Below are 26,292 nucleotides of genomic sequence, written 5' to 3'. Positions count from 1 at the left end.
GTGTTGTATGCGAACGTTACAAATGGCAGAAGGGAATCCCAGTTTCTGTGATCGGCTGATATATAGTAGGACAGCATGTCCGCCAAGGTATGGTTAAACCGATCGGTGAGCCCGTTGGTTTGTGGATGGTGTGAGGAGGAAGATCACCGATCCCAATCATCCCCATCGCTCTGATCATCGCGCGAGACCGCGCCCAATTCATTCTGGTCTCGGCCTCCATCCTTTCCGGCTGCTTATAAAGAACCTTACCTCCATTGGCTACACCTGTCTCGCTTTTCTACCTAACAACTTGGTGGAGGTGCGTCTCGATTCCCTTCCTATTCTGCAACTTCTTCACCAGGACGGAGCTCCGATCCGGCAAGCAAGTCGCAATGGCGCCTCCGAATCCTACCAGCAGTGGTGGTACATCGGAAGGAAATGCTGGGTTGCCTTTACATCACGACCATACACCTGGGTCCCATAGGGCGGCAGCCACACCTCCGGCGCCAACGCCCCGTCAACGTGACCCCCCTATCTTCTCGGGAGCTGCCGGTCAAGACATCGAGGACTGGCTCAGCTCGTACGAACGTGTCGGCACATACAATCGCTGGAATGATACAACCAAGCTCGCGAACGTTGTTTTTTCCCTTGAAGATCTGGCGAAGACTTGGTTCGAGAATCACGAGGCAGAATTCTCCACCTGGTCATGCTTTCGCGACCGTCTTGGTGAGTTGTTTGGTAAGCCAACGGTTCGGAAGGCCAACGCGGCTCGCAAGCTGTCGACACGATACCAACGCCCAGGAGAGAGTTATGCTGCCTACATCGAAGATGTCATTGCCCTCTGCGGCAGGTCCGCTCCTAGCATGCCCGAACAAGAAAAAATTTCCAACATAATGAAAGGTATCGCTGAAGAGGCATTTCAGTACGTTCTGCTGAAAGATCCCACCACTGTAATCGACGTTATCCATGCGTGCACGACACTCCAAGAAAAACGGAATACTCGCCTCCCGCAGGTGTCAGTCGTTTATATCTCTCCTACCTTACGACAGCCCGACGTTGACAGCCTGAGGTCACTTATCCGCGACCTTATCCGTGAGGAGCTAGCTAGCAGTGCTCTCCAAACTTTTCCTGGTACGACGGACGCGCGATCTCTGGGCCCCGATTCTGCCACGAACGCCATGCACGCGTTAGTCCGTGAAGAAGTTGCTGCTGCTCTCCGCCCGGAGGCTTCACTGCCCTTCCGTCCAACATACGCTGACGTTCTGCGCACAGCTCAGCCCGTTTCTTCCCAGCCTTCGTTCCTAGCAGCTCAGCCTTCAGCGCCGCTGCAAACGTTAGCTCCACTTTACCGTCCACATATTGCTGACTTCTCCCCCCCAATTCGACGTCGCGAAACGCGCACCTGCTTTTATTGCGGCATTCAGGGACATATTGCCCGGTTTTGTCGTCGCCGACGGCAGGACTTCGCCATGTCGGCCTCCCACTCCGGCTCTTATTTCGGACTTCCTCCCGGACAAATAGGGGCGCAACGTCGCGTCGACGATTGTGCAGGGTATCCCCCAACGGACAGCCGCTACAGCCGCGGCTCGTCTCCACCCGCTCCCAGACGCCGCTCCGTCTCTCCCTTCCGTGGACGGTCCCCCAACCGGGGCTCTTTCCGCCCCAGAACGCCTTCACCACAGGGAAACCCATAGCAGCAGCCGGAGGAGGCCGGACTACATCGCTTTCAGAGCCCAAAGTTTCCCCCTGTTCATCCCATAACGTCATTACAATCGTGCTAGACGGACATCCTGTTCTTGCTTTAATTGATACCGGCGCCTCGTCATCTGTCGTAACTCTGGATTTATGCAAAATGTTGCGCAATGTCACCACGCCATATCGAGGAAAACCTCTCGTGGGCGCTGCTGGGCACACAATTGTGCCCGTCGCGCGTTGCACCTGCCGTCTCACGTTCGCAGATACATGTTATCCGGTCGAGTTTCTGGTGCTTGCGTCATGTTGCTATGATGCTATTATTGGTTGGGACTTTTTGAGCGCGAACTCTGCTGTCATTACCTGCACCCGTCCCGACGTGTTTTTGTCCGTCTTGCCTAACTACCACTCGGAAGGATCTGCTGCGCCAGTTCTCGCACTATCTGTTCTGGAAAATGTCACCATCCCTGCGAAGACCACCTGTTCACTCCGGCTCCGCATCGGGATCCCGGCTGACGAAGACATTATCATCACACCCAGCTACACTTCTTTGGCGAGGAAAGGCCTCATGTCGCCCCATTCACTCTCCCGTACCCACGAGGGCTTCGTCGACTACCCCGTCACTAATTTCTCCTCTGAGCCTGCAGTTCTTCCTTCTGGCTTCGTCTTGGCTACGTATGACCCTTTGCCCCAAGACAATATCTTCGCCGTTCTGACTGATGCCTCAGGAGATACTACCACCCTACCTGTTTCAGACAGCGACATCTCTTCCCTTAGGCAGACAATTGCTCCATCACTCAGCGGTCCAGAACGGTCCAAGTTGCTGAACCTGCTAGTTGCCAACGCCTCGCTTTTCGACCTGAACAAATCTCCTTTGGGCGTGGCAAAGAGTGTTCAGCACCACATCGACACAGGCGCTTCCCGTCCCCTACGCCAACGACCTTACCGCGTTTCACATTCGGAGCGTCGAGTCATAGATAAAGAAGTTCAAGAGATGCTCTCGAAGAAGATCATCCGCCCGTCCAACAGCCCTTGGGCCTCGCCTGTTGTTTTGGTGACTAAAAAGGACGGTAGCATTCGATTCTGCGTCGACTACCGGCGGCTAAACAAAATAACCCGCCGTGACGTATATCCGATGCCCCGTATCGACGACGCGCTGGACTGCCTCCAAGGAGCCCGCTACTTTTCGTCTCTCGACCTTCGATCCGGGTATTGGCAGATTCCTATGGCCCAAGATGACATCGAGAAAACTGCCTTTACAACACCTGACGGGCTCTACGAATTCCTTGTTATGCCGTTTGGATTATGTAATGCCCCGGCCACATTCGAGCGAATGATGGATTCAGTCTTGCGCGGGTTACGATGGAACATTTGCCTATGTTACCTTGACGACATTATAATCTACTCCTCAAACATGGATGACCACATCACACGTCTTTCCGCAGTTTTCGACTGTATCGCGTCCGCTGGACTCCAGCTAAACCGTAAGAAGTGTCATTTCGGATATCGACAAATCAAAGTACTTGGACACCTCGTTTCCCAGGACGGCATCTCCCCTGATCCGGACAAAATTCGTGCTGTCACCGAATTTCCCACGCCTACCAACATAAAAGAACTACGCAGCTTCCTTGGGCTGTGCTCATATTTCCGCCGTTTTATTCGTCACTTTTGTGACATCGCCGCTCCCCTTACCTCTCTGCTCCGGAATAATATCGCTTTTGCTTGGAGTCCTCAATGCAATGCAGCTTTCCTGAACCTGAAAACCGCCTTGACTACGGCGCCCGTCCTCAGCCACTTCGACCCCACCCTACCTATTGAGATCCATACTGACGCAAGTGGACATGGTATTGGCGCAGTCTTGGCTCAGCGACATCCTCATGCTCCCATGGAGTCAGCTGTCGCTTTCGCCAGCCGTTCGTTAACATCAGCTGAGCAAAATCATTCCACCACGCACAAAGAATGTTTAGCGGTTGTCTGGGCAGTCACCAAATTCCGCCCGTATCTGTATGGGAAACCTTTCACCGTCGTCACAGACCACCACGCCTTGTGCTGGCTTTCGACGTTAAAGGACCCGTGTGGACGACTTGGACGTTGGGCACTTCGACTCCAAGAATACGAGTTCGTTGTACAATACAAATCAGGAAGAAAACACTCCGACGCGGATGGACTGTCCCGCTGTCCCCTTCCAGATGATCCTTCCCACCACCAGCCCGGCTGCGCAGGAGACGTCCTAGGTGTCCTCTCACCCATAGACTCCCTTGCCTTTCGCGAAGCTCAACTTCAGGAACCAGGCTACACCGAACTAATTCATCATATCGAGGGTACCCACTTAACCACCAACCGGAAAGTCGCTCGGAAGGCTCAGCAGTTTACAGTGCAGAATGGCCTTCTTTACAAGCACAACTACTCGCCCACCGGCCACCCGCTCCTTCTTGCGATCCCCGCCGCACACCGGCGCGACATCCTTCGTGCTTTGCACGATGACCCCACGGCTGGTCACCTAGGCTTCTTCAAAACTTATGAACGAGTGCGTCACCGATATTTCTGGCCCCGTCTCTACACATCTATCCTGAAATACGTCAACTCATGCCAATCGTGCCAGCGGCGGAAGCCGTCACCTCCACCCCGATCGGGCGAGCTCCACCCCATACCACCACCTGCTGCGCCGTTCGAACGCGTCGGCATAGACCTTTTCGGCCCCCTGCCCCTTACGTCACGCAACAATCGATGGGTAATTGTGGCAATTGATCATCTCACACGCTACGTCGAGACGGCTTCACTCCCCACGGGATCGTCCGAAGAAATAGCAAAACTCTTCGTTGCCAACATCCTGCTCCGTCATGGAGCACCTCGATCCTTGGTAAGCGACCGTGGGCGTCCCTTCCTCGCCAAGCTTCTACAAGATGTCCTCGCAGCCTGTTCTGTTACCCACACCCCGACATCTAGTTACACTAAAATTGTGGCATATTAGTTTCTCTGCGGGAAGAACAGTTTCCAGCGAAAAAAAGCATGGGGGTTCGGGAAATTTCATAGTCCCTTTAATGAGTGATAAGGATGATAATAATTATAATAATTGGGTGTTTACGTCGCGAGACATCTGAGATCACGATGTCAAGTTGCTGGCGTCCTCGGTCGGGTTCGAACCTGCGATCTCGGGATCAGAAGGCGAACACGCTACCGACTGAGCCACCGAGGCCGGTGATAAGGATGATGATGACGGTGGTGCGCTCGATGGCTACGCGGTTGCTGCTTGTACGCCACAGGGGCAAGAAAGCACGACGAACTGTGGAACGTCTACGATACGGAATATGCTTGAGGACGTGCGATGATCTCGACCATTTAAACGCATCAAATTTAACAGTATTTGGGTGTTGACGTCGTGCATTGAAGCGGCTGGGTTAATTGAGGCAAGACTTTTTGAAAAATTTGATTACTGCACATAAAGTACAATGTATATACTTCTCTGCTTAAATGAAAATTTAAGCTGTCGAAAAATTCTTGTAAAAATGATGACGGGCACGGACAGGCAAACCTGTTAATTAACTTATGCACATCATTAGTAATCCAGCTATATACCATGGTTGCTTCGGATATCTCTGATACACTTCAGATCCGCAACCTGAGTTCGGAAGAACCAGTTATTGATCAGGACAGGTCCTGGCAAATCCGGCCCGGAACGCACTGGAAGGTTCCGGAAGGATACCGGATCGCTCTTGATCTGGCTTGATTAAAAATGTGATCAGACTTGATCCGGGATTTTCGTACGGCGAATTAGTGTATTTTACGTAAGAGGGCCAAGCGGAGGAAATACAATGACCCAAATGGAGAGAATTTTTTTTTTTCGATGGGCGTGTTTATTCCTGATATTATAGGCCTGCTGGGGTTATTTTTCTTGTGTACTTTAATCAATAGGTAAAATGAACCTGGAGTAGCGTTTTTCGATCTAATGAACTCCGCAATATTATGTGGGTTTTCAGAGGGTTTTCATAAGTCAGCGCCATCTAGTTTAAGGCGAGCCAACTACGCTCTGGCAGCGCGCGTCCTCCATATTTTGGGCAAATATGGAAGCGTTGCCCGCGCGCGGATATTACGGCTCTGTTTGAACCGCGTGACTTTTGTCGTCCGCCGCCAGGGACTTGGTCTGCTTTCTCATCGAAGCATCGCTCTTTTCATGAGTTGTTCATCCATCTGCATTTGTAATGTCAGTCTGTTGTTGCGTGCCCTTCTGCAGCCAGCGTGGCATGAGAGACGCCGAAGGGAACAAGGCGTGTGCACAAACTGTTTGGCGGCTAAAGTTCACATGATACATGGCTTTCCAAATAGCTATCGTCAGAAGCGTTCTGTTGCCATTCTAAATGGGCGAACTATAAATACCTCGCAGGCGAAAGCATAGAACATATAGTAGGATATAGTAGGAAGCATCGGCGAAAGCATGCAACACAGTAAGGTCCCACATTCAAAATACACGACTGGTCTTGAAATGTCCATAAGAAACACAATACAGCGTGCAAAAATATGGTGTACCGTATCTGAAAGTCGAGAAAGCAACGTGGATGGAAGTTGAATCCGTATATGACACGCACACTGTTCTCGCTAGCGCGGCCAGACGTGCCAGATGAACTCATATGTTCACAAAAAGGGTCCACACGTCTTTGGGAAAACCCATCTGGTATGTTGCCATCGCGCGCTCGCTTACCATAAACGGCGCCACATGTACGGCGTGCCCAAGATATGGCCGAATGTCGTCTGCTAGAAGGTGGCCAGACTGACTTTTGAAAAGGGACGGAATAGTGGAATGGGGTGACAGTCAAGAGGCTTGTAAAACCTAGCATTACTAAGGTGTTCATTCGCTTTACTGATGTAGTCTGAAGTATTCATCAAGACAATTCCTCCGGCTTTATCAGCGGGCCTGATTATGATATCATCACGAGACTTAAGATTCCGTAGTGCTACCCTTTCTTCCTTAGATAAATTAAATGATCCCGGGTTATCAAAATTGGCCTTTAATGTTTTACTTTTAATTTTCTAACTTCTTCAACTTTTTAATTACAGACTTTAAGTAGCACATTGCAATTGAAATATTAAAGGCCGGTCACCACATGATCCCTGGAACCACTGATGAAGCACTAAAGTAATCTCAGCGCGTGCTATAGACCCAAGTATTTCAGCTGGGCTGATACGGCAGGCGACTTGCGAACACAGGAAAGAACGAAAGGAAGGAAAGAAAAAAAAAAAGATCGTGAAACATACCGCGATAAGGGTTTGCCAACATCGCGTATGACGTTTTTCTGGGGGCGCGACGTCGACGTATTATCGACGTCGCCGTCGCTCTTTTTGTGATCACTTTCTGTTTCTTGCGGCCGGCCGAGGTTAAATACTTGTGTCTATAGGACGTCCTGAGATTACTTTAGTGCTTCGTCAGTGGTTCGAGCGTATCATGTGGTGATCAGGCTTTAATATTGCAATTGCAATGTGTTCCCTAAAGCCAATAATTAAAAAGTTGATTAAAATATATCTGTTAATGAGTCCCCCAACCAAGGTGAAAGTTGGATTCCTAGTAGCAGCCCCATCGAGTAATCGAATGCCAAAAGTAAACTTGCCCTAAGGAACCTCTCCATTTTATGAAAATCTGTTGCAGATAGAAGGAAACACCCTGTATGTGCCTGTACCATGTTCATATTTTTGTAACCTGAAGAAGCGCAGTCTTGTACACGAAAGTCTTGTTTACCATGCGTAAATAAATAAGTTGCTCCTACCGTTTAATATCACTCTTTGCTTTACTCACCACCGGCAACTTGACTTCGCAAATTTTCTCTGACTTCAGCCCCCCCCCCCCCCCCCCCATTATTGTGAAGGAGCTCATTATTTCATTCCCCGCATCACCACCAGCAATGGGGTAGAGTATCGCCCCCGGCGATGAAACTCCTCAGCTATCATTCCGTAAGAAAGTTGGTTGGTTGGTTGGTTGGTTGGTTGGTACAGGTTGTTGCGGATTGATTTCGTCCTTTTTTAATCGCATTCGTAGAAGACGAGAACGACGAAGGGAAAGGGTGTGTGTGCTTTATAACGCGTGGAACTCTCCGATTGGTTTATGTTGCATTCCAATGGCAGAGTCGGAGCAAGTGGCACACTCTGCAGTGGAGCGGCTTGATCTGGCCTAGAGCAAGTGATCCAAATCTGCGACTGGAACACTTGCGCCCAACTTGGAATTTAGCCCTGGCCAATCTTCCTTGGTGGATGGCGGCCAGAGACGGAAGAAGAAGAAGAAGAAGAAGGTACTCATGTTCCACTACAACGCCATGTTTTGCAACATCAAGGTCCTCCTAATCTCCTAACGTTGCCCTGGTGACGTCTGACTTATCGCTTTCTTCAATAAACAAAATGGCTAACGTACGACGCGAAATAGTAGTCACGGCGAAGACGCGTCGGGAAGCGGCCATGTTGGCGAAGCAGAGACAGGAAATAGGAAGCACGAGCGACAAGTGACACGTCACGTAGAGTTCAGGTAGAATCTGCCTATTTTGGCGGGTCAGTTTGGGTTGCTCCCTGGAGCGACCTTGGCTCGAATGCCGAAGGCTCGAAGACTCCAGCACTGTTCCCAATCTGCCAATAGAGCAGACTTGCTCTCGGCGGAGCAACAACACTTGCTCCGGAAGCGCTCCGAATCTGCCATTGGAATTCAACATTAGTCCCGGGGATTTGGTTGCGACAACGGCGAGCCCTTTCAGCGCTATCACAACCACCACTCTGTATGCGGACTATAGCTAGCCTGATGAGATAAAAGTTATAAGTAAGTGTCAAACTGGTACCGAAACCCGGGAAGTCTGCTCTGCAACGACAGTTTACAGGGTCGAGGGAAAGACCGGTTGACCTGGATAGTTCCCACGTCAAGAGATCGTCGTCAGATTGCAGCGATGGAACGCCTCAAACCGAAGAGGAACGCGCGCCGCACTCAGACTACTAGGATCATCGATGAAACGACAGCGGCGCTTGCGGATGTGGACTCCCCGTCACATACATACAGCTCATTACTGGATAGACTGGTTGCCAGCGGCAGGGAGCTTAGTCTACTAGACAAGGAGATCGAGCCCCTTGTTGCGGACGAGCAAGTGGGTCAAGAGTATGCCACCGTACTGGAATACGAAGACCAGGCTATTCGAACAACGGTCTTGTTGAAAGCGGAGATTCAGGACGTCACAGCGTCCACTCGAAGCCCCATGGTAACGTCCACACCGTCAGCGGGCACAAGAACGAACGGTGAGAGGTCCAGCAAGATGCGACTACCGAAGCTGCAGCTGCAGATTTTCCGCGGGAATCTTGCTCAATGGCAACCCTTTTGGCAATAGTTTCGAGTGGCTATCCACGATAACGGTTGCCTCTCCCACTGCAAAAAGTTGCACTACTTGAGAACTCTCCTGTCTGGGCCCCCCGCAACAGCAATGGCCGGTTTACAGGCAACGCAGGGATGTTATGAGGATGGCATCGATATATTGACCTGTCGCTTTGGAGATCGCAAGAAAATCGAGCAAGAGCATGCATCTCGGAAAGCTACGGTTGCTCCCTTGCGTATCTTCGTCGAATGATGTTCGTGGACTTAGACGCTTGTATGACCACATATGCGACCACATGTAGACGCATATGCGAGGACTTAAAGCGCTTGGAGATTCACCGACGACGTATTCGACATTGCTGGCAGACATCCTACTAAAGCCTCTGCCCAACGAGATTACGGTGGACTACTATCGTCGGTCCACCCACAGATCAGGGCAAACGCGCGAGGGTCCACGAAGTAGAGGACCTGATGACACGGTCATCACTTCGCCAGACCCATCTTCTGACCTAGAGAAGATATTGGATTTCCTCTGTCTTGAAGCGGAGAGCAGGGGAAGAGGTTTTAATGTCAGCACGAGGAAAGATGAACCCACTCCAACGCAGTCCAAGAGTCATCAATCCAGAAAAACTCAATCAGCAGCTGCTGTGCTGCACACGGTAGCGAAGACTGAGAAGAGGTGCATCTTCTGTAATGCAGAAGGGCATGAAACTGGTAACTGCATGGCGTCCGTATATCTGCAGCAAAAGAAGAAAATACTCGCTTCAGAAGGTCGTTAGTTCAAGTGTACTGTCAAGGGCCATCGCGCCAAAGACTGCAAGCAGAAGATTGCTTGTCCATCGTGCCAAGGCAGACACGTCATTCCTCTCTGCGATCCTGAGTGGCGTTCAGCTGCAGCAACCAAAACAAAGGCTCTGGACACCACCAGCATGTATACGTCCAGTACCGGAGAAGAAAATGGCAATGCCGTCGTCCTGCTGCAAACCTTCAGAGCATGGCTCATTGCAGACAACTGGTCAGCCTACGTACGGAGGTTATTCGACGGCGGTAGCGAGAAGACGTTCATCCGGCAAGATGTCTCCAGGCGAGTGCTCGAAGAGCTAGATGTCAGGATTAACACGTTCGGTGAGGCCTCAGCGGTAGCAAGTGCTACTCGCCGCAGAGTTGTTGAAGTACGACTGCGAAGTCAATACGTCCAGAGGGTGCACTGCATCGAAGCAGTCGAGATCCCCTTCATCTGTAAGGACATCGTGTCCTTACATCCTCCAGACGACGTATTCGTAGCAGCTGTGAAGACAAAAGGCGAACGTATCGCTCACGAACTCTTCTTTCCAGGCATGAAGTCGGAACCCGGTATCGCGCTCCTTATTGGAGCAGACCAAATGTGGAAGTTAATGAAGACCGACGTTAAACGTCCTGCGGCAGATAATGGCTTCGTTGCGATTCACACGCAGCTCGGCTGGATGTTCCAGGGACCAGCCCTCTCTCAAGTCTTCACTTGCCGAAGACACGAAAGCCTTTACCTGTGCACTACAAGTCGAAGTCGTCACGGGCGGAATCCACTCGGACGTAAGGAAGCTCTGGGAGCTAGAAGGCTTGGGGATCACAGACGACACCAACGATAACAGACTGGAAGGCGATGCCGTTATGCTGTACTTCGAGAATACGGTAGAGAAGAAGGACAACCGCTACAAAGCCAGTCTACCGTGGAAAACGAGTAGCACTAGTCTCGGGGATAATCGAAGGGTGGCGGAACGCAGGCTTGAGAATCTGGTGAATAAGTTGCGCTCCAACTTCAACCGGCTGTTAGACTACGACGGGGCCATGCGATCGTATCTAAATGAAGGACATGCCGAAGTTGTCCACGAGTTCAAACCTACGTTCTCGGAACGTGTATATTACATGCCTCATCAAGGAGTGTTCCGTGAAAGTTCCGCGACCACCAAGCTACGAATCGTATTGGACGTTTCATCCCATGCTCCAGACAGTCACTCGCTAAACGATTACCTTGAAAAAGGACGGAAACTTAACAATAAATTGCTACGACTGCTACTGCGCTTTCGTACGGAGAAGATCGCTCTCGTAGCAGACATAGCAAAAGCATTTCTACAGATCATCGTAACGGAAGAGGACCGTGATGCACTCCGTTTTCTTTGGTTTAAAGAAACTCCACCAGCAGAAGGGCTTTGCCAGCTTTAGAGTGTGGAGAATGACTCGCGTGCCTTTCGGTACGGCTTCAAATCAGTTCCTCCTTGTCAGCAACAATCTCATATCATTTGAGTCACGTGGAAGGACATCTCGAAGAAACGGCCAAGAAGATAGCAAAATCCTTCTATGTAAATGACTTGCTAAAGGGAGCGCCAAACGAAGATGAAGCAAAGCGAATCTACGTAGAATCCAAGGCTATACTGAAGTTAGCTGGAATGGATCGGAGGAAGTGGGCGTCCAATTCTCCAGTTCTTGATCAGCTGTTCGAAGAACAAGAGTCCACAGGACAGAACTATGCAAATACAGAGACGAGACTTTTGGAAAAACTGTGGGATCGTCAGACCGACCGGTTGAAGCTTCCGGAAATGAGCCAACTTCACGGTCTTACCTCGAAGAAGTCTGCGAAACGAATCGTGCTTCAAGTCTCTGCCTCAGTCTTCGACCCATTGGGCCTTGCCTCTCCACTCACAATACGCGCAAAAATACTCTTTCAACGCATTTGGCAACTCGGTATTGAATGGGACGAAGACTTGCCACCGGCAATGACGATGGAGTGGATCAGCTGGTACGAGGAGTTTCCGCAAATACAGAGACTGGAAGTACCTCGCTACGTAACCAGAGGAATCAAGGATTGCTTGGACGATGTCCAAGTGCATGTTTTCAGTGACGCAAGTCCATCTGCGTACAGAGCCACGGTTTACGTTCGCACGGAAATCGAAAATGGCGGATTAACGTGACACTTATGATGGCGAAGTCCCGTGTGGCACCACTGAAAATTCATACATTGCCTCGCTTGGAGCTGATGGGAGCACTCATCGGATGCCGTTTGGCAAAGTTCGTATCTAGCTCTCTCCCGTCACGACCATGGAAGTACTTCTTCTGGACAGATTCTAGTATCGTATTGTACCTGATTAAGGACACAGCACTTCGATGGAAACCGTTCGTTCGAAATCGAGTCATGGAAATTCAAGCGACAACCGACCCGTCAACATGGTGACATTGTCCGGGAGAGCAAAAACCCCCCGGACGTTCTACCAGAGGAGAGACAATGAAGAAGCTACTGAACAATGGGAAATGGTTGAAAGGGGCTGGCGATGACAACAGAATTAGAATCGTGGCCTAACCACACTCCATTGACGGAGGCTCAGGACGAGGTAATGGAGTCAGAGAAAGCGAAAACCGTTGTACTACTTGTAGACGCTCCCTTGGTGGACCTCTACCGCGCTCTTCTACCCTTGCCAACTAAAGCAGATTCCATTTCGTACTGCGGATCACGGCGTGGGTTTATCGCTTCGTAGACAACTGTCCGCTGAAGAGAGTCCGCGGACTCCTGGGCGCCGAAGAAATTCAACGTGCAGAAATGTATTGAAACCAAGAGACTCAGAACTCTGAGTACCGCAGAGAGATACAAGAACTGAGACATAACTGTACAGTGAGTCAGAAATCACAGATCGCAAACTTTCGACCTGTGCTCGACGAAGGTGGCACAGTACGGGTCTCTGGCCGTCTGCAGTATTCAACAATGCCCACGCAGGTGAAGCAGCCAGTACTTCTGCCTCATGGACATAAGGTTGCAGAACTCGTTGTGGAGGCAGCTCATCGCCGGCTGCTACATAACGGGGTACAAAACACAATACCGGAAGTTCGAGAGCGCTATTGGGTTCCAAGATGCCGACAACTCGCGAAAAAGATTCTGTTTCGTTGCACTTTGTGTGCTCGCTAAAGAGCGAAACCAGCAGCTCCACCTATAGCCCCTCATCCTGCCGAACGAGTGAACGAAAGTGGACCTTTCGAGGTAGTTGGCATAGACTATGCGGGGCCACTGTTCGTGAAGTCTTCAGAAGGAAGCGACCAGAAGGCCTATAGCGCACTGTTCACCTGCGCCGTCACTCGAGCCATACATCTAGAGTTGGTATCAATAATGACAACGGCGTGCTTCCTCTTGGCCTTCAAGCGTTTTACGGCTCGACGAGGGCTGCCGTGTGAGCAGTGCCAGTGAGTAGTCAACTCACGTCCACTGATGTTCGTCACCGACAGCTGAAGTGAGGCCGCGCCGCTTACTTCCTGCCCACGTCTTAGTGGGAAGAGGCTTCTCTTCCGTCTCTGGCCGAAGACTTCAACTTCAACGAACCAAGGGTTGCTGTAGAGATAAGGTGGAAACTTCAGCAACAGATGCTAAATGCCTTTTGGAGGTGCTGGAGAACAGAGTACCTTCTGCAGCTGAGATCAGCGCATCAGGTCAAGGCCACCAGTGGGAGCCAAGCACCGCTACAAGTTGGGGACTTAGTCGTCATCCACAACGAGAGATTACCACGCCATGTGTGGAAAACTGGACGAATAACGGATGTGTTTGTGTGAAGGGACAATCAGGTACGTGCCTGTGCGGTAGGACTTCCTGATGGGACAGTGTTACGCAGGCCCGTACAATTACTGTACCCACTAGAGTTGTGTTGGGTGTGCTATGGGGTGTTTGATCTTTCGTATCTCATTATCTTGGTCACTGTATATGCAACTTTTTGTTACTTAACGTTATGTGTATAAATGAGAATTCTCATTTCCCGGGGGAGGATGTTGCGGATTGATTTCGTCTTTTTTTATCGCATTCGTAGAAGACGAGAACGACGAAGGGAAAGGGTGTGTGTGCTTTATAGCGCTGGAACTCTACGATTGGTTTAGTTCTGGGGATTCGATTGCGACAACGGCGAGCCCTTTCAGCACTTCTACCACCACCACCACACTGTATGCGGACTATAGCTAGCCTGACGAGGTAAAAGTTACGAGTAAGTGTCGAACTGGTCTATGGGAAAGTCACTCTAATGTGAACAAAATGACAGCATCAATTCCTCGACGTCGTTTTTGCGAACTAGAGCATATCGCACTTCCGCGTTATGATTTTCCGTTCACACTCCCACACAAAATTACGCTTCCCAATAGTGTGAGTTTTATATGACTTCGTGCAAAAGCAGAATGCAAGCATCAATGAAAAACTCTACAGGGGAAACAACAACAACAACTTTATTTCAGGATGATGGGTGGGGAGTTTCATCGCCGGGGGCGATACTCTACCCCAGTGCTGGAAGGGCCGCAGTGCTGGAAGCGGAGAATGAAGTAGTGAAGATATTCTCATTGTGACAACTTCGTAGCTTTTATAATTAAACAGTTAATTAATGAAAGTTAATCAAGACACTGCCTTTGGACTTTGTTAATGCTCTCCTAAGGAGTGCACTTCAGCATATGCTATGTTGCAATTGATTTCATCTTGGAAATAGTGTCATATATATATTTGAAAAATATATTCGCAGTTAGGTGGGACACCCTGTATATATAGAAACGGAAGATGAAGCGGAAGGGGGGGACCTAGGCGCAAACCTGAGTGACTTAAAAGATTCTTTCAGCATATACTTCTCCTTGAGGTAGTTCGCCAGTGCACATAGCGCAGCGAAAATCCACAAGACAAGGCCCATTGCGTTTATTGTTGCAAAAGGATACCACCCGGTTCACGCATTGAGCTGGGAGGTTCAGCGATACATGAACAGCGATCCATCGATAATCAATAAAGGAGCGCTGATATATGCACTAAAAACTCCAGGATTATGCATGCAACTATGCAAGAAAACATGCGCTAATTATGCACCTCAAAATATACATTAAAAAGATGGAAGTATTGTTTTTCCTCGTTTTTGGTGTGAAGGCATACAGCAAAGAAGGCATACACCCCAGACATTGTCTGCTTTTTGCACTGTACCACTGTGCACATTGAAGACTAAGATAATTGGGAGTAAATTTACGCGCATCGTGGGTCAGACCATTTGTGTGTACGTGCTGCTGGGTTTGACTACTAGTAAGTGCGACCACCTGACGTACTTTAGACGTGCTCCAGAAATCTTTAACACGCCCGTACTGGAAGCAATGTTTATCGTTCCCACATTGCTGCCGTTCTCGGTCAGGATTGAACCCGCGATCGTGAGCCCAGCAAGTGAACACGTTACCAACTGAGCAACCAAGGCGGCAGTACGAAAGCCGCAGTCGGAACAAAAACAACACAGCACTTGTTTCCTTTACGAACGTCACTGTAAACGGTCGCCACCTAAAAAATGACACCTGCCAAGCAGCCGGGGAGCACGGTCGCAGATGCCCTCAAGCCAAGTCGTCGCCGAAACGCAAGCATGCGCAGTATACAAGGCCCTCAGTCTCATAACCGGTCCCTAGATTTCAGATGATTCAAACTCCATCATACACAATGAAGTTGGACTCAGAACGAGTTCTGAAGTTGAATTCTGACCTATGATATAATGTGGCTCTGATATTGTGAGACAGACCCGCGTCCATCGCCATCGTGTTCTTCTTCCCACGCTCTCCCTGGGTGATGCGCCTGCTGGATTCGCTCGGTGCACAATAAACAGTTTCCTACATAAAACACCACACCGTCCTCTTGCTCACATCTTGGTGGAGATGCGACCGATTCACCGTCAACCCCACTCACAACCTCACCTTCACTGTGGAACTTCGTGCTGACAAGAAACTCACCAGAACAATGCCGTCGGACAACACCCCCGCCGGCGATGCCCGTTGCCCAAGTTCCCGGTCCCATACATTCCATGCGGCAACGAGATCCGCCGTCCTTCTCTGGTGCTGACAACGCGGATATCCTCGACTGGTTAGAGACGTACGAGAGGGTCGCCCGCTACAACAGGTGGGACGGCGATACGAAACTCAATAACGTTGTATTTTACCTTACTGACCTGGCAAAAACATGGTACTTAAACCACGAGCAGGAGCTTTCCACCTGGGCTGCCTTCTCCACCAAGGCCCAGGAATTCTTCGTCCGCCCAGCTTACCGTCGTGCTGACGCCGAGTTCAAGCTCTCCCAACACGTGCAAGCTCCAAATGAGCCCTACATTTCGTACATCGAGGATGTCCTCACTCTTTGCTCCAGACTCGACAAGGACATGTCAGAATGCGACAAAATCAAACACATTCTGAAAGGCATTCGGGAAGACGGTTTCCAGATGCTCGTCACGAAAGCTCCCACCACCGTCAACGATGTAGTTCTACCGTGCCGTTCGTTACAGGACGCCCGGAACGCACGGGTGCCAGCCTTGGCCCCTGCCGTCGCCGCTCCCACCAACGGGCCTCCTTTCCTCGCGTCGTCGGCAGCCGACCTGGGGGCTTAATCGTTTCACACGTTCAACTTAACTGCACGAGACAGCTGAACGACTCGTTCACGCTAACGAAACGAGCAACTTTATCGATGCTTTGCTGTGATCACAATCTGTGCTCCTCGTGAAGCTTCTTCTTTGTGGTTATTGTGCACGTTGCGAGCGCTCACGTGTTGTGATGTCACCGCCCTGAGCGAAGAGCAGGCTGGCAGCGAGGCTGCATTTTCTCCGACCAATAGGACTGTTTCATTTGTTCCGATAGCTCGCATTCTCGTGCTCACATACATGCTCGTTGCGTTCCAATGTTCGTTCCCATGCTCGTTCATCTTCCTTTTCTTGCTGTCTCAATATATGGCTCGCTAGTCGTGTTAAAATAATGAACAAAGAAGTACTTCACTGCAAGAATAATCGTCGAGCAATACGCAAAATATTGTAAATCATTTTCCTGCCGACACGATGGTGTCGGGTGAGAATGGTCTTAAGTATGATACGAGAACTAGTGTGTGCTGGGTTCTAGTGCACATGGGAGTCTGAGACCAGAAAGGGAAGACGTAGTGGTATCAGAAGTATCAAAAGAAGAAAGACGAGGAGGCTGCCCTTTCTCCCCAACCTGTACACTTATTTCATTACCTTTATGTAAATTGTTCGTACAAGTATGGAAGTACAACGCGCAGCCTTACTGTCAGACTTCATAAACAGTAGACTTAAAATAAATTCGCAGTGCAGTAAAACGTTTTTCTAATGAGCTTGAACAGAACGTTAGCGAACTGTTTTAGTTCCGTGTTAGCACCGCGAAGCAAGAGAATGTTATGGAACTATTCAAGACAATCGACATCAGAAAATCCACAGAATCATTTGCTCTTCACGTTCATCGCAACATCAACACTATGTCCGCAATGTACTTTAAAGGAAACAATTCGAACTCTACTATAGGAATCCATTTCGCCTGTGTTGTTCATCACAACACCTGTAGCTATCAAGACGAAGTGAAGTACACGGTCGCAAGTCCTCACAAACCGTGCCAATTTCTCGTCCCACGTACGCAGATGTCGTTAGGCTCCCTCCGCCGCAACAGCGGGCTCCTCAGCCTGCATTCACCGCCCTTCTCGCTCTTTGGGTGACACTCGATACGGCATACGATGAATCGGCCGGACGTCTTCGTCGACTATGATGCGATGCTTTCCTACCGTTGTCTGTCGCACATTGGACGAAGTGGCGAAACAGTCACTGAAAGCCTGTAGTACTTGCAGAAGGGTGTGCTTCTGCGCCGCAGTTAGTTGAGGGTTTACGTCGAACGGGTGGTCGTGGTGTTGTGTGGCGTAGACGGTATGTGCACTGTCCAAGTGACAAATGCTTGTGGTGATATAATCGTCCGCAAAGACAGCTATTTTGTGCCACTTGTGAGATGCTGCGGTTCCTGGCTCAAGTTGGTAATCAGTAGCTGCATTTTTCCGTCTCTGACAGGCACAATTCCTCGTGCTATCCCGATGCCGCGTTGTAGGAGGAGATGAATGTTTCCTTCGGCAAACAGAGAGACATTCGGGGCTGTGTCACTCACAGCAGTAATAATACGTGATGACAACGGAGGAAGGTTGACCCGCTGACTCGCTATAGCTGCCACTTGCGTATTTGTGCGCTTCTCCGGACTTATACGTGTCAGCCACGCATTAGCGTCGTCTTCCCCTTCTGGCGTCTCTAAGGAAATTACTCCGTTGGTGAAGCCGATGACCGCTTTATTTTCTAGTAGAAAGTCCATTTCGAGGATGACGTCACATGGGCAGTTCGGCAGGACGGCGAAGCTGACGACATACTGGATGTCACGCACGTGGATGACTGCCGTGCATCGGCCAGTCGGTGTTACGACGTGTCCATCAGCAGTCCTGATGTCAGGCTCATCCCACTTCGTTTGCACCTTCCGTAGCTTCTTGGCCAACGTAGCACTTATAACAGAGTCGTCAGCGACGGAATCGATTAACGCAGTTGTCTCATGGCCGTCGATAAGTATTTGCAGGTTATTGGTAATTTTTCTAGCGTCGCGGCGGTGCTGCGTTGCTGTTCGTCGAGTTGGAGGTATTGCTACTTTTCGTCTGTCCGCAGCTTCACGTCCCGGAGCTGCAGTCTTCGGTTTTCCCGGTGAGGGCGGGGCCACGAAAGTCGTCCTGCCGGTGACGGTGAACGTGCTCTTCCTGGCGACCTGCTGCGGTGGGGGACGCTCGGGGACAGGTCGCGTCGTGACCCAGCAGAAGCAGTTTGCTGCCGTAGATAGTCTTCAATTGCGGCGGGGCGACTACCGCGCTAATGGGGGGGGGGGGGGGGTTCGTCGGGTGAAAATCCGGGTAGACCCAGTCGTCGGTACGGGCAACAGTGGTAGACGTGATTGGCTTAGCCACAGTGGTAGCAAAGCGGCCTGAAGTCTGACGTTCGCCATACGTTTGTCTTGCGATTTCCTTGTGCGCGTGGCGGGTAGCTGAGTGGTGCAGGTTGGGCAGGTCGCGAATGCGCCCAGCTGTTGCCGTACCGCGCTGCCGCTGGTGGCTGTCGTAGTGCGGCGGCGTAGGTTGGCTTCGGTACCTCGGCGAAGAGTGGCGGCGCTTGGAGTGCCTGCTGCACCTCCTCCTTGATTATCGCCCCGATGCAGGCCAAAGGAGCTCCGGTTTCTTCTGGGCGGAGTAAAGCTCGTGCTTCTTCCCGGACCACCTCTCGGATCAATTGCCTGAGAGAGTGTACGTCGAACCCTGCAGGCGTAAAAGAGTCCTCCCTGTTCTCGAACCAAGTCCACGCCGTCCCGTCAAGAAAGAAGTAGATGTTGACGAGCTTCTGGTCGTCGTTCCACCTGTTAAACCCAGCGATCCGCTCGAAATGGTCGAGCCAATCGTCAACCTTGTCGTCACCCAGTCGAAAAAAACGACAGAAAAATACGACAAACAACAAGGCTGTCGTATATTGGGACCTTGTCGTCTGTCGTAGATTCCTGTCGTGTGCAGCTTTGTCGTAGATGTCTGTCGTATGTCGTTCTGTTGTAGATTCCTGTCGTGTGCAGTTTGGTCGTAGATGTCTGTCGTATGTCGTTCTGTTGTAGATTCCAGTCGTGTGCGGCTCTGTCGTAGATGTTTGTCGTGTGTCGTTCTTTTGTAGATGCTTCTCGTGTGTCGTTCTGTCGTCTGGTGTACCTTGTTGTGTCGTATAAATCTTGTCGTGTTGTTGTGTCATTCACATCCAGCATCTGCAGGTGGCATAATGCTGCTCTCTCAGTAACAAGTGTCGACTCTGTATAATTGTATGCAAACGTGCAAGATGAGGGAGAACCTGTGTATGAACAAGAGTACATCTATTTATTATCTCTTCACTTACAAAACTGATACATGCACTCTTCACTGTAGCAGGATGTATGGGGCCTCTTGTAGCCTGTACGAAAGAAAAAAAAGAGACTATATCAGTGTCATAATAGGACAGCATTTTTTAAGCGTCATATTCGTATATCTTTCATATGCCATTCTATGCATGCAAACTAGGAAAAAAGCTAGACCTTGACAATAAACAAAATTATAAAAATCTGAGGACATTTCAATCGTATCGTACTGTTTTTGTCTTGGCTGCTACAGGGACTGGGAGTGGAGAGGTGCTCAAACATCAGGTCTTATCGGAATCTGTCAAACCAGTTTCTCGTTAATAGAAAGCATAATTGGACTTGTAGTTCCAGTACATGATGCTTTAGCCCCCGGCAAACTACTTGTAAGAAACGTTTTTTGTCGATTTGATATTTCTGAAAACCTGAACACACGTGCTCTGAATTGTTACTGTTCAAAACATAAGGAGCTCACAAGCATTTACTATACTTTAAAGAGGTGTGATGTGCAGCCTACTGCACAAGCGTTTTTGTTTTCACTATCAGATGTTTGTAACCGTGTAATTCTTACCTCCGACATTTATTACTAAAAGTTGCGACAAATTATTGTCCTGTCAAATTTAGCAGAAATTACCCTTCAACACACTTGCACAAGTAATCCAGCATCTTTCTCTTTCATGGCTTCTGTATTTACTGCTAGTAAGAAAACGAGAAAAAAAAGGTCGCAGTCACAAAAACACAGTCATATCTGGTCAACAGCACCCGTTAGAGCGGAGCAACGGTGTGACGTTGTGCATGTATGTAGCTCTAGTGCATGTACACTTAGCTTTGAAAGTTATCTCGATGTTTTCTGACAGACAGAGAATGCTAATCATATATATATTCACAAAATTTGCCCAAAAGTATTCACCCACCAGTAAGTGCAACATGCAGGAAGACATCAAAACTGCATCATAAAAATCACTTGTGAATAAAAACCACACGTACATTCATAAATAAACTTGAACAAGTTGGCGCAGCTAGCATACATACGCAAAGTTCTGCTTACCACTTTGAAAAACTTTTGAAGCGATGGCCTTTTGCAGCATACGATTAATTTGCGCCAGCGTTGCCACTTCTGTCTGTAAACGTCCCATGTGTTCTTTTTATTTCGAACTCTCGTGGTCTTTGTTCACTGATTTTCGCGAAATCCAGGGGCAGAAACAGTGTCTTCTTCTGCATGCCTTCGTGCAGTGCTTGTTTCTCCTGCCTTGCCTAAAAGCCGCAATGACGACATGTTTCGATCAGCGAATACTGGTGTACACCGTGCGACAAGCGAAATCTGTGATCCCTATTCACTTCTAATCAGTCACTAGAACACCAGAATAAATCATTTCGTGGCGCAATGCAAGTGCCGGTTCTTACCTTTTTTTCTTCTGCAAGTGGCTCGTGATCCACTTTACACCTGCTTCAGCGCCGCTCATTCATCCTGCCTTGTTTCTGGAATGTGTTTATGACAAAGAAGTAAGAAAACGTATTGAAAATGATCTGTCGGAACCACCTTACCTGTCGTGTAACATGTGCCGTCTCGTCGCATTCCAAAATGCCCCGAAAAACTTTCGTTTGTCGTAGTATTCTATTGCGTGGAAGTTCACAATGGTATTGTGCTCGACGACGTGCTTTTCCGACTCATTCTCACGTTGAGTAAATAGGAACATAACTGCAAACTTGCCAACGAAGAGAACCGCACCGAGCGACACAAATAATTATGGCGCCGTCATGTTCAGAAACTGTCAGAAACAGAATCAGGATCAGGCCTACTGCGCGTACAGGTGGCGCGCTATGTTAGTCGTCATAGGAATCTACACGGAGAGGAAATATCCATCGCGAATTAATGTGCGCATGGGGCGTAAAAAGGACCAGTACATTAAACTAATAACAACTAAATTCCTACAAACATTCCTAGCACATAACTAATCGAATTTTGGAAAATTTCTTACGTCCATCGAGTTATATTCAGGAAAACCACGTGTCAAGTTCTCCTTGTTTCGTTGAACTTAAATGGCAACTGTTTATAGTAAAGGAACGTTTCTTGCTCATATTTCGTTGTCTTTTTTCTCTAAACTACTTGGTTGACTGCCTTACAACATGGCGAGAGTAAAGCGCACGAAATGCGATTTCAAATGTATCGTCGTATCGACGAAGCTGTTTTTGGTGCCGGTACTTGCTGTCTTTTTCCTTTTCCTTTCTTTTTTTCTTTCTGTTTTGTGGTGTCGTCAAGCATAGATGTAGTGAACCTTATGAACGTCATTTTGTGAGAGAGGATGCCATTGAGTCGGTGCCCTCAAACCATTGTCGGCAACTCTGCTGTTACTGGCACCCAGAGCCGGGCACAAGCAAAACAATGTGACGACACACCAAGCTACCAATAATAAAAGCAATTATAACAATATCAATAATAACATAATAACAGCAATAATAAAAACACAACAGCTGTCATTTCGTGTTTTTTTTTTTTGTTTTTCTCGGTTTTTACTACGTGCCACTTCCCCATGCTGTTTATCGCACGACAAGTACCTGTCGCCACAGCGAGATCGACTATCTGCGGTGACGGGAAATATGTCTGTCATACTACAAAGCTGCTTGCTGTACAGCATCCATTTCTGTCGTTACTACAGACTCTTTTGTAGTTACAACAAGACCGCCTGTCGTAACAACAGAACAGTCTGGCTTGACGACAAGCGTATACGTCACACGACAAAAGTGATTGTCGTTACGACAGGCGCTCCTGTCGTAACTACAGACTTGTTTTGTAGTTACGACAGAAGTTCTGTCATGACGACAGAAATTTCTGTAGTGACGACAGAAGTGCCTGTCGCACGACAAAAAATCCTGTTCTCACGATAGAAATTTTGCCGTTTGGGTGGTGCCGTCCTAGTCATCTTCTTGCGGGTTGGGGGTCCTAACGGGCCGAATTCCGCAGGTAGACCACGCAGTCTTCGACTCAGTCGTTGCTGCTCTTCCAGGCCGTTGAGCAGGGATTGCCCCGCACCTCCACCAGAAATGTCACTGATGAAAACAGACGAGCGAGACGGCGAATAATCGGCGAAAGCTTTATTGTAGCTGCTTAGCTGGAGCTAAGCAGAACTAAGGTAAATAATGCTCCGGCTGGGAGCTCACAAGCTTTTATACACAGCGGCGAACATTGTAGAAAGCGCGCGTCGGTGAAGAAGAGGAAGTAGAGAAGCTTCTCCAAGGTCGCGATCCGTCCATAAGATTGATGCAAGCGAAGGAACATGCTTCTGGAAGCATCGCTCGCTGATCAGCGCGGCGTGTCGTGGATCTCAGCCCGGCGCTCGACGCCTCCCCGCCCGCTGTTCCGTGTGGTCGCTTCAAAGATGATACGTGGCTATATCATAATGACACGATAACAACCCAGTAAACCACAAATATCCTTTGGACATCCAGAGGATGGTTCAGCTGGGACGTTTAGTATGTCCAATAGATATCCAGATATATCCAGATTACGCTGAAAAGACGTACTATAGATGATGGAATGCTTGCCCAAATCACGTTGGTGGTACGTTGCAGAGATATCCAAGCTGGATGTTTCTCCCCTCTAATGGACATACATCCGAAGCACACATGGATATCCATCGGACGTTCTATATGACCACCACTGTACACTGTACACACCATGCGTCATACAGGAAATATTTTTCATTTCACATGAACAGCAGCACAAATTGGTCGAAGCGAGGTAATAGTAATTCAACACAACACAGTTCTGAGTCACAATTTCTTTAATACACTGGAGAACAAATACTTCCAATATAAATCTCACTGAAATTGTTGTAATGCAGTACACACCATTGTACCTTGGTACTTTCAGTATTATAACATCACACGTGTTAAAATTTACAAACGCGACACAGTTGTCTGAAGTCGCATTTGAGTAGTTCCGCTACCCATGTTATCTTTGCTGTGGTTGAAAGTTATATAAAGCTAATATTAGTATTATACAGCGTCTACGCGCAGCACGGCATTTCAATAAGGATGAGATGCTGATAGGCTTCACCAGAGATGTCACAATTTACATAACTATGCAATGAACACAGAGTAAGGCAAATACCAACCGTACGCACTTTACCACGCTACCGCCGTCGCTCCAATTAACTCACTTGTCACTGAACACAAAATATCAGAAGATGGAAAAGGCTACTCGTCCGTCAGTGATGGAAACCGAACGTGCGTGAAGAACTACGCGTGGTGTTTGGAATAAAAAAAAAGAAGAAACAGAAGAAGGGAACATTAAATGAGCATTGATCAATTCGTCACACGGAGAGAGGCATTATTGTGTCAGTTAAGGGAGAACTACAACGACGACCGATTAAAAATATGTTGTTTAATACTGCGTTTTTTCTTTTGTTATTTTTTTTAAAATCGACGTTACGCTCTGAACCCAGTGACGGATATGTGCCATCAGATCAACTGGCCACGGCCACTCGAAAGTAGCGAACGTTTCGAGGGGTTAAACGGACCCCCTAATACACGACACACTCTCGAGAACCGTAAGCAAAAAATAAAAACATAAAAATGACTTAAAGGCTTCGTAAAACAAAAACTGCTCCAAGGACATCGAACTTGAAACACTAAATTTTATTGACGTGTACGTACCTTTAAATTGCATCCATACACAGTTCACTGATTCCAACACATGTACACATTGCACGGACACACAACCCATCCGATGCACCAGGCACTGCAAAACTCAATCAAAGTCATCCTTGGTGACGAACACGATAATTCCTCAAACGAAATGGCCGACGAACAATAGTCCAAGCAAAAAGTTCCACCAGACACGCTTCGATGTAAGAAGCAGTTGCAATTTTGCTATGTGTGACCGTTGAGACAGCAAATAACCTGTAAAGAAACCGAAGTAAGTAGAAGGTTGGCAGTCTTCCAACGTGAATGCTGGAACACTAGACCGTTTTGTAACTCACTTTCTTGCAGTCGACGGTCGACACAGTCCCACGGTCACCTAGAATGAAACAATACAATTAGCCTCACTTGTAATGTACAACGTCGATTCACCCATGTAGCCGATCTCGCCCGCCGCCATTTGTAATGCGTCCACCGTCTGCAACAGAACATAATATGATAGGCGTTGTACGATGCATCACAAATAGGTTGACCTACGCTTCTGGTACTTCACCGAACATTAGACCTATACTGAAAAGTGCGGGAGTCATCCGTCTCAACGGAGAGGTTGCAGCTCAGACAACGTCGGGAGGCCGACAAAGCAAAGAATGCACTTTGGAAGAATACGCGATGCCATGTCACTCCTCATCGGCGGTGCGCGGAGGAACGTAGTTCGCTGCAACGAAACCACGTGTAATTAGCCGGCACACGGATTCTTCAACAAGCATATGAGTCATGAGGCACACATATTATTCAGCAGACACAAAGCTGTTGGATGCCAATGTGACGGCTTTGTATACCTGCTCAAATTTGTCGATCGGCAGCCTTGTGCCTGTTATTTCAGAACTGTTACGGCTATTTCCAGACGGTTGCAGCTGTGTGCCCGGCATTACTGTCTGAGGGAACTTTTCGAACCGGCACGTGTCCGTCACTGGACTTAGAGTGTGGGCGCTCGTTTTCGCACTGCCGATCAAACTAGAAACAACCTTTCCCATTCACCTTCTCGACGCCATATGTGTACAACATATATTAGACGTTCAATGCACATAACAACGGATGCACACTAGACGTCTGAAATCAGGGTGCAGTGTACGTTCCTTAGACATCCAACTTTTCTAAAGTACTTTCTGTACGTACGATGGACATCGATGAGATGTTGCTTTTGGATGTAGACGTCTGGATTTTTCTGGTACGTCCGATAGATGTTTGTGGTTTACTGGGAAGTTGACAGCGAATTCCCGTTGTTTCGTTTGCAGTCCTCTGGCATTTTGATAATGAATTGAGATATGCCTGGGGGGGGGGGGGGGGCTTATCCGAAGACCGCATTGTCGGCAGCTACGCTTTGTGGCAGACGTAACAGGAATTTTACCACGGAATGCACGAAATAAACTTCCTTCCGGCCAAACTTCTTGGTTGTTAATCAACTGAAAGCTGGCAGGGTCCGTCACAATGCAGAATGAGGAGTAAGAATCACGACGTGTTTGGAGCTTTATATAATGAAACGACTTATTTTGCAGTACCTCACGTACTACGATGGATATTTCATCAGTCGTAGTATTAGCGCCCAATCTGAAGACGAACAAAGCCCTTTCTGCAGTGGTAAAGCTTTAAGGTAGATGTTTTAGAGGTGCCGATGAATGCTGGTGGCTGCTTTTTGCGGTACTCCACGACAGGGAAACCGTTGTCGTACTTGTTATGGTCAGAGGTAAATACTGGATCGCCTGAACCAGCCGTATGTTTCTTGGAGGGATTGGTGGTCATACCTGTACTCCCTGCAGGTGTCGTCACAAGCGTGGCCTGCTTGTCTTTGGCGTGCCCAGTGCTACTGGCCGTACTTAGAAGCGTAGGACCTGATGATGTGGTACCGGAATTGTTCTTGCGAAGTACTGCAGTATAGG

At 48.8% G+C, this 26,292-nt stretch overlaps 1 protein-coding gene and 1 long non-coding RNA gene across 2 annotated transcripts; one reads left to right on the top strand and one right to left on the bottom strand.

The window, feature by feature from the left end:
• Positions 1-9,930: 9,930 nt before the first annotated feature.
• Positions 9,931-13,567, top strand: LOC135373889 (uncharacterized). Its single transcript, XM_064606928.1, has 4 exons — positions 9,931-10,391; positions 10,456-11,135; positions 11,261-11,859; positions 13,289-13,567. Exons 1-4 carry the CDS (start codon positions 9,931-9,933, stop codon positions 13,565-13,567), a joined length of 2,019 nt encoding a protein of 672 aa, XP_064462998.1.
• Positions 13,568-24,333: 10,766 nt separating this feature from the next.
• LOC135373917 (uncharacterized) lies at positions 24,334-25,019 on the bottom strand. Its single transcript, XR_010416662.1, has 3 exons — positions 24,893-25,019; positions 24,697-24,833; positions 24,334-24,616 (listed from the first exon to the last, which is right to left on the bottom strand). It is a non-coding gene; the product is annotated as an uncharacterized LOC135373917 (long non-coding RNA).
• Positions 25,020-26,292: the final 1,273 nt, after the last annotated feature.

Source organism: Ornithodoros turicata, unplaced genomic scaffold (genome assembly GCF_037126465.1).
Source record: "Ornithodoros turicata isolate Travis unplaced genomic scaffold, ASM3712646v1 Chromosome34, whole genome shotgun sequence".
NCBI lineage: Eukaryota > Metazoa > Arthropoda > Arachnida > Ixodida > Argasidae > Ornithodoros > Ornithodoros turicata.
Note: the sequence above shows the minus strand (reverse complement) of the source record. Positions and strands in the feature narration are given on the sequence as shown.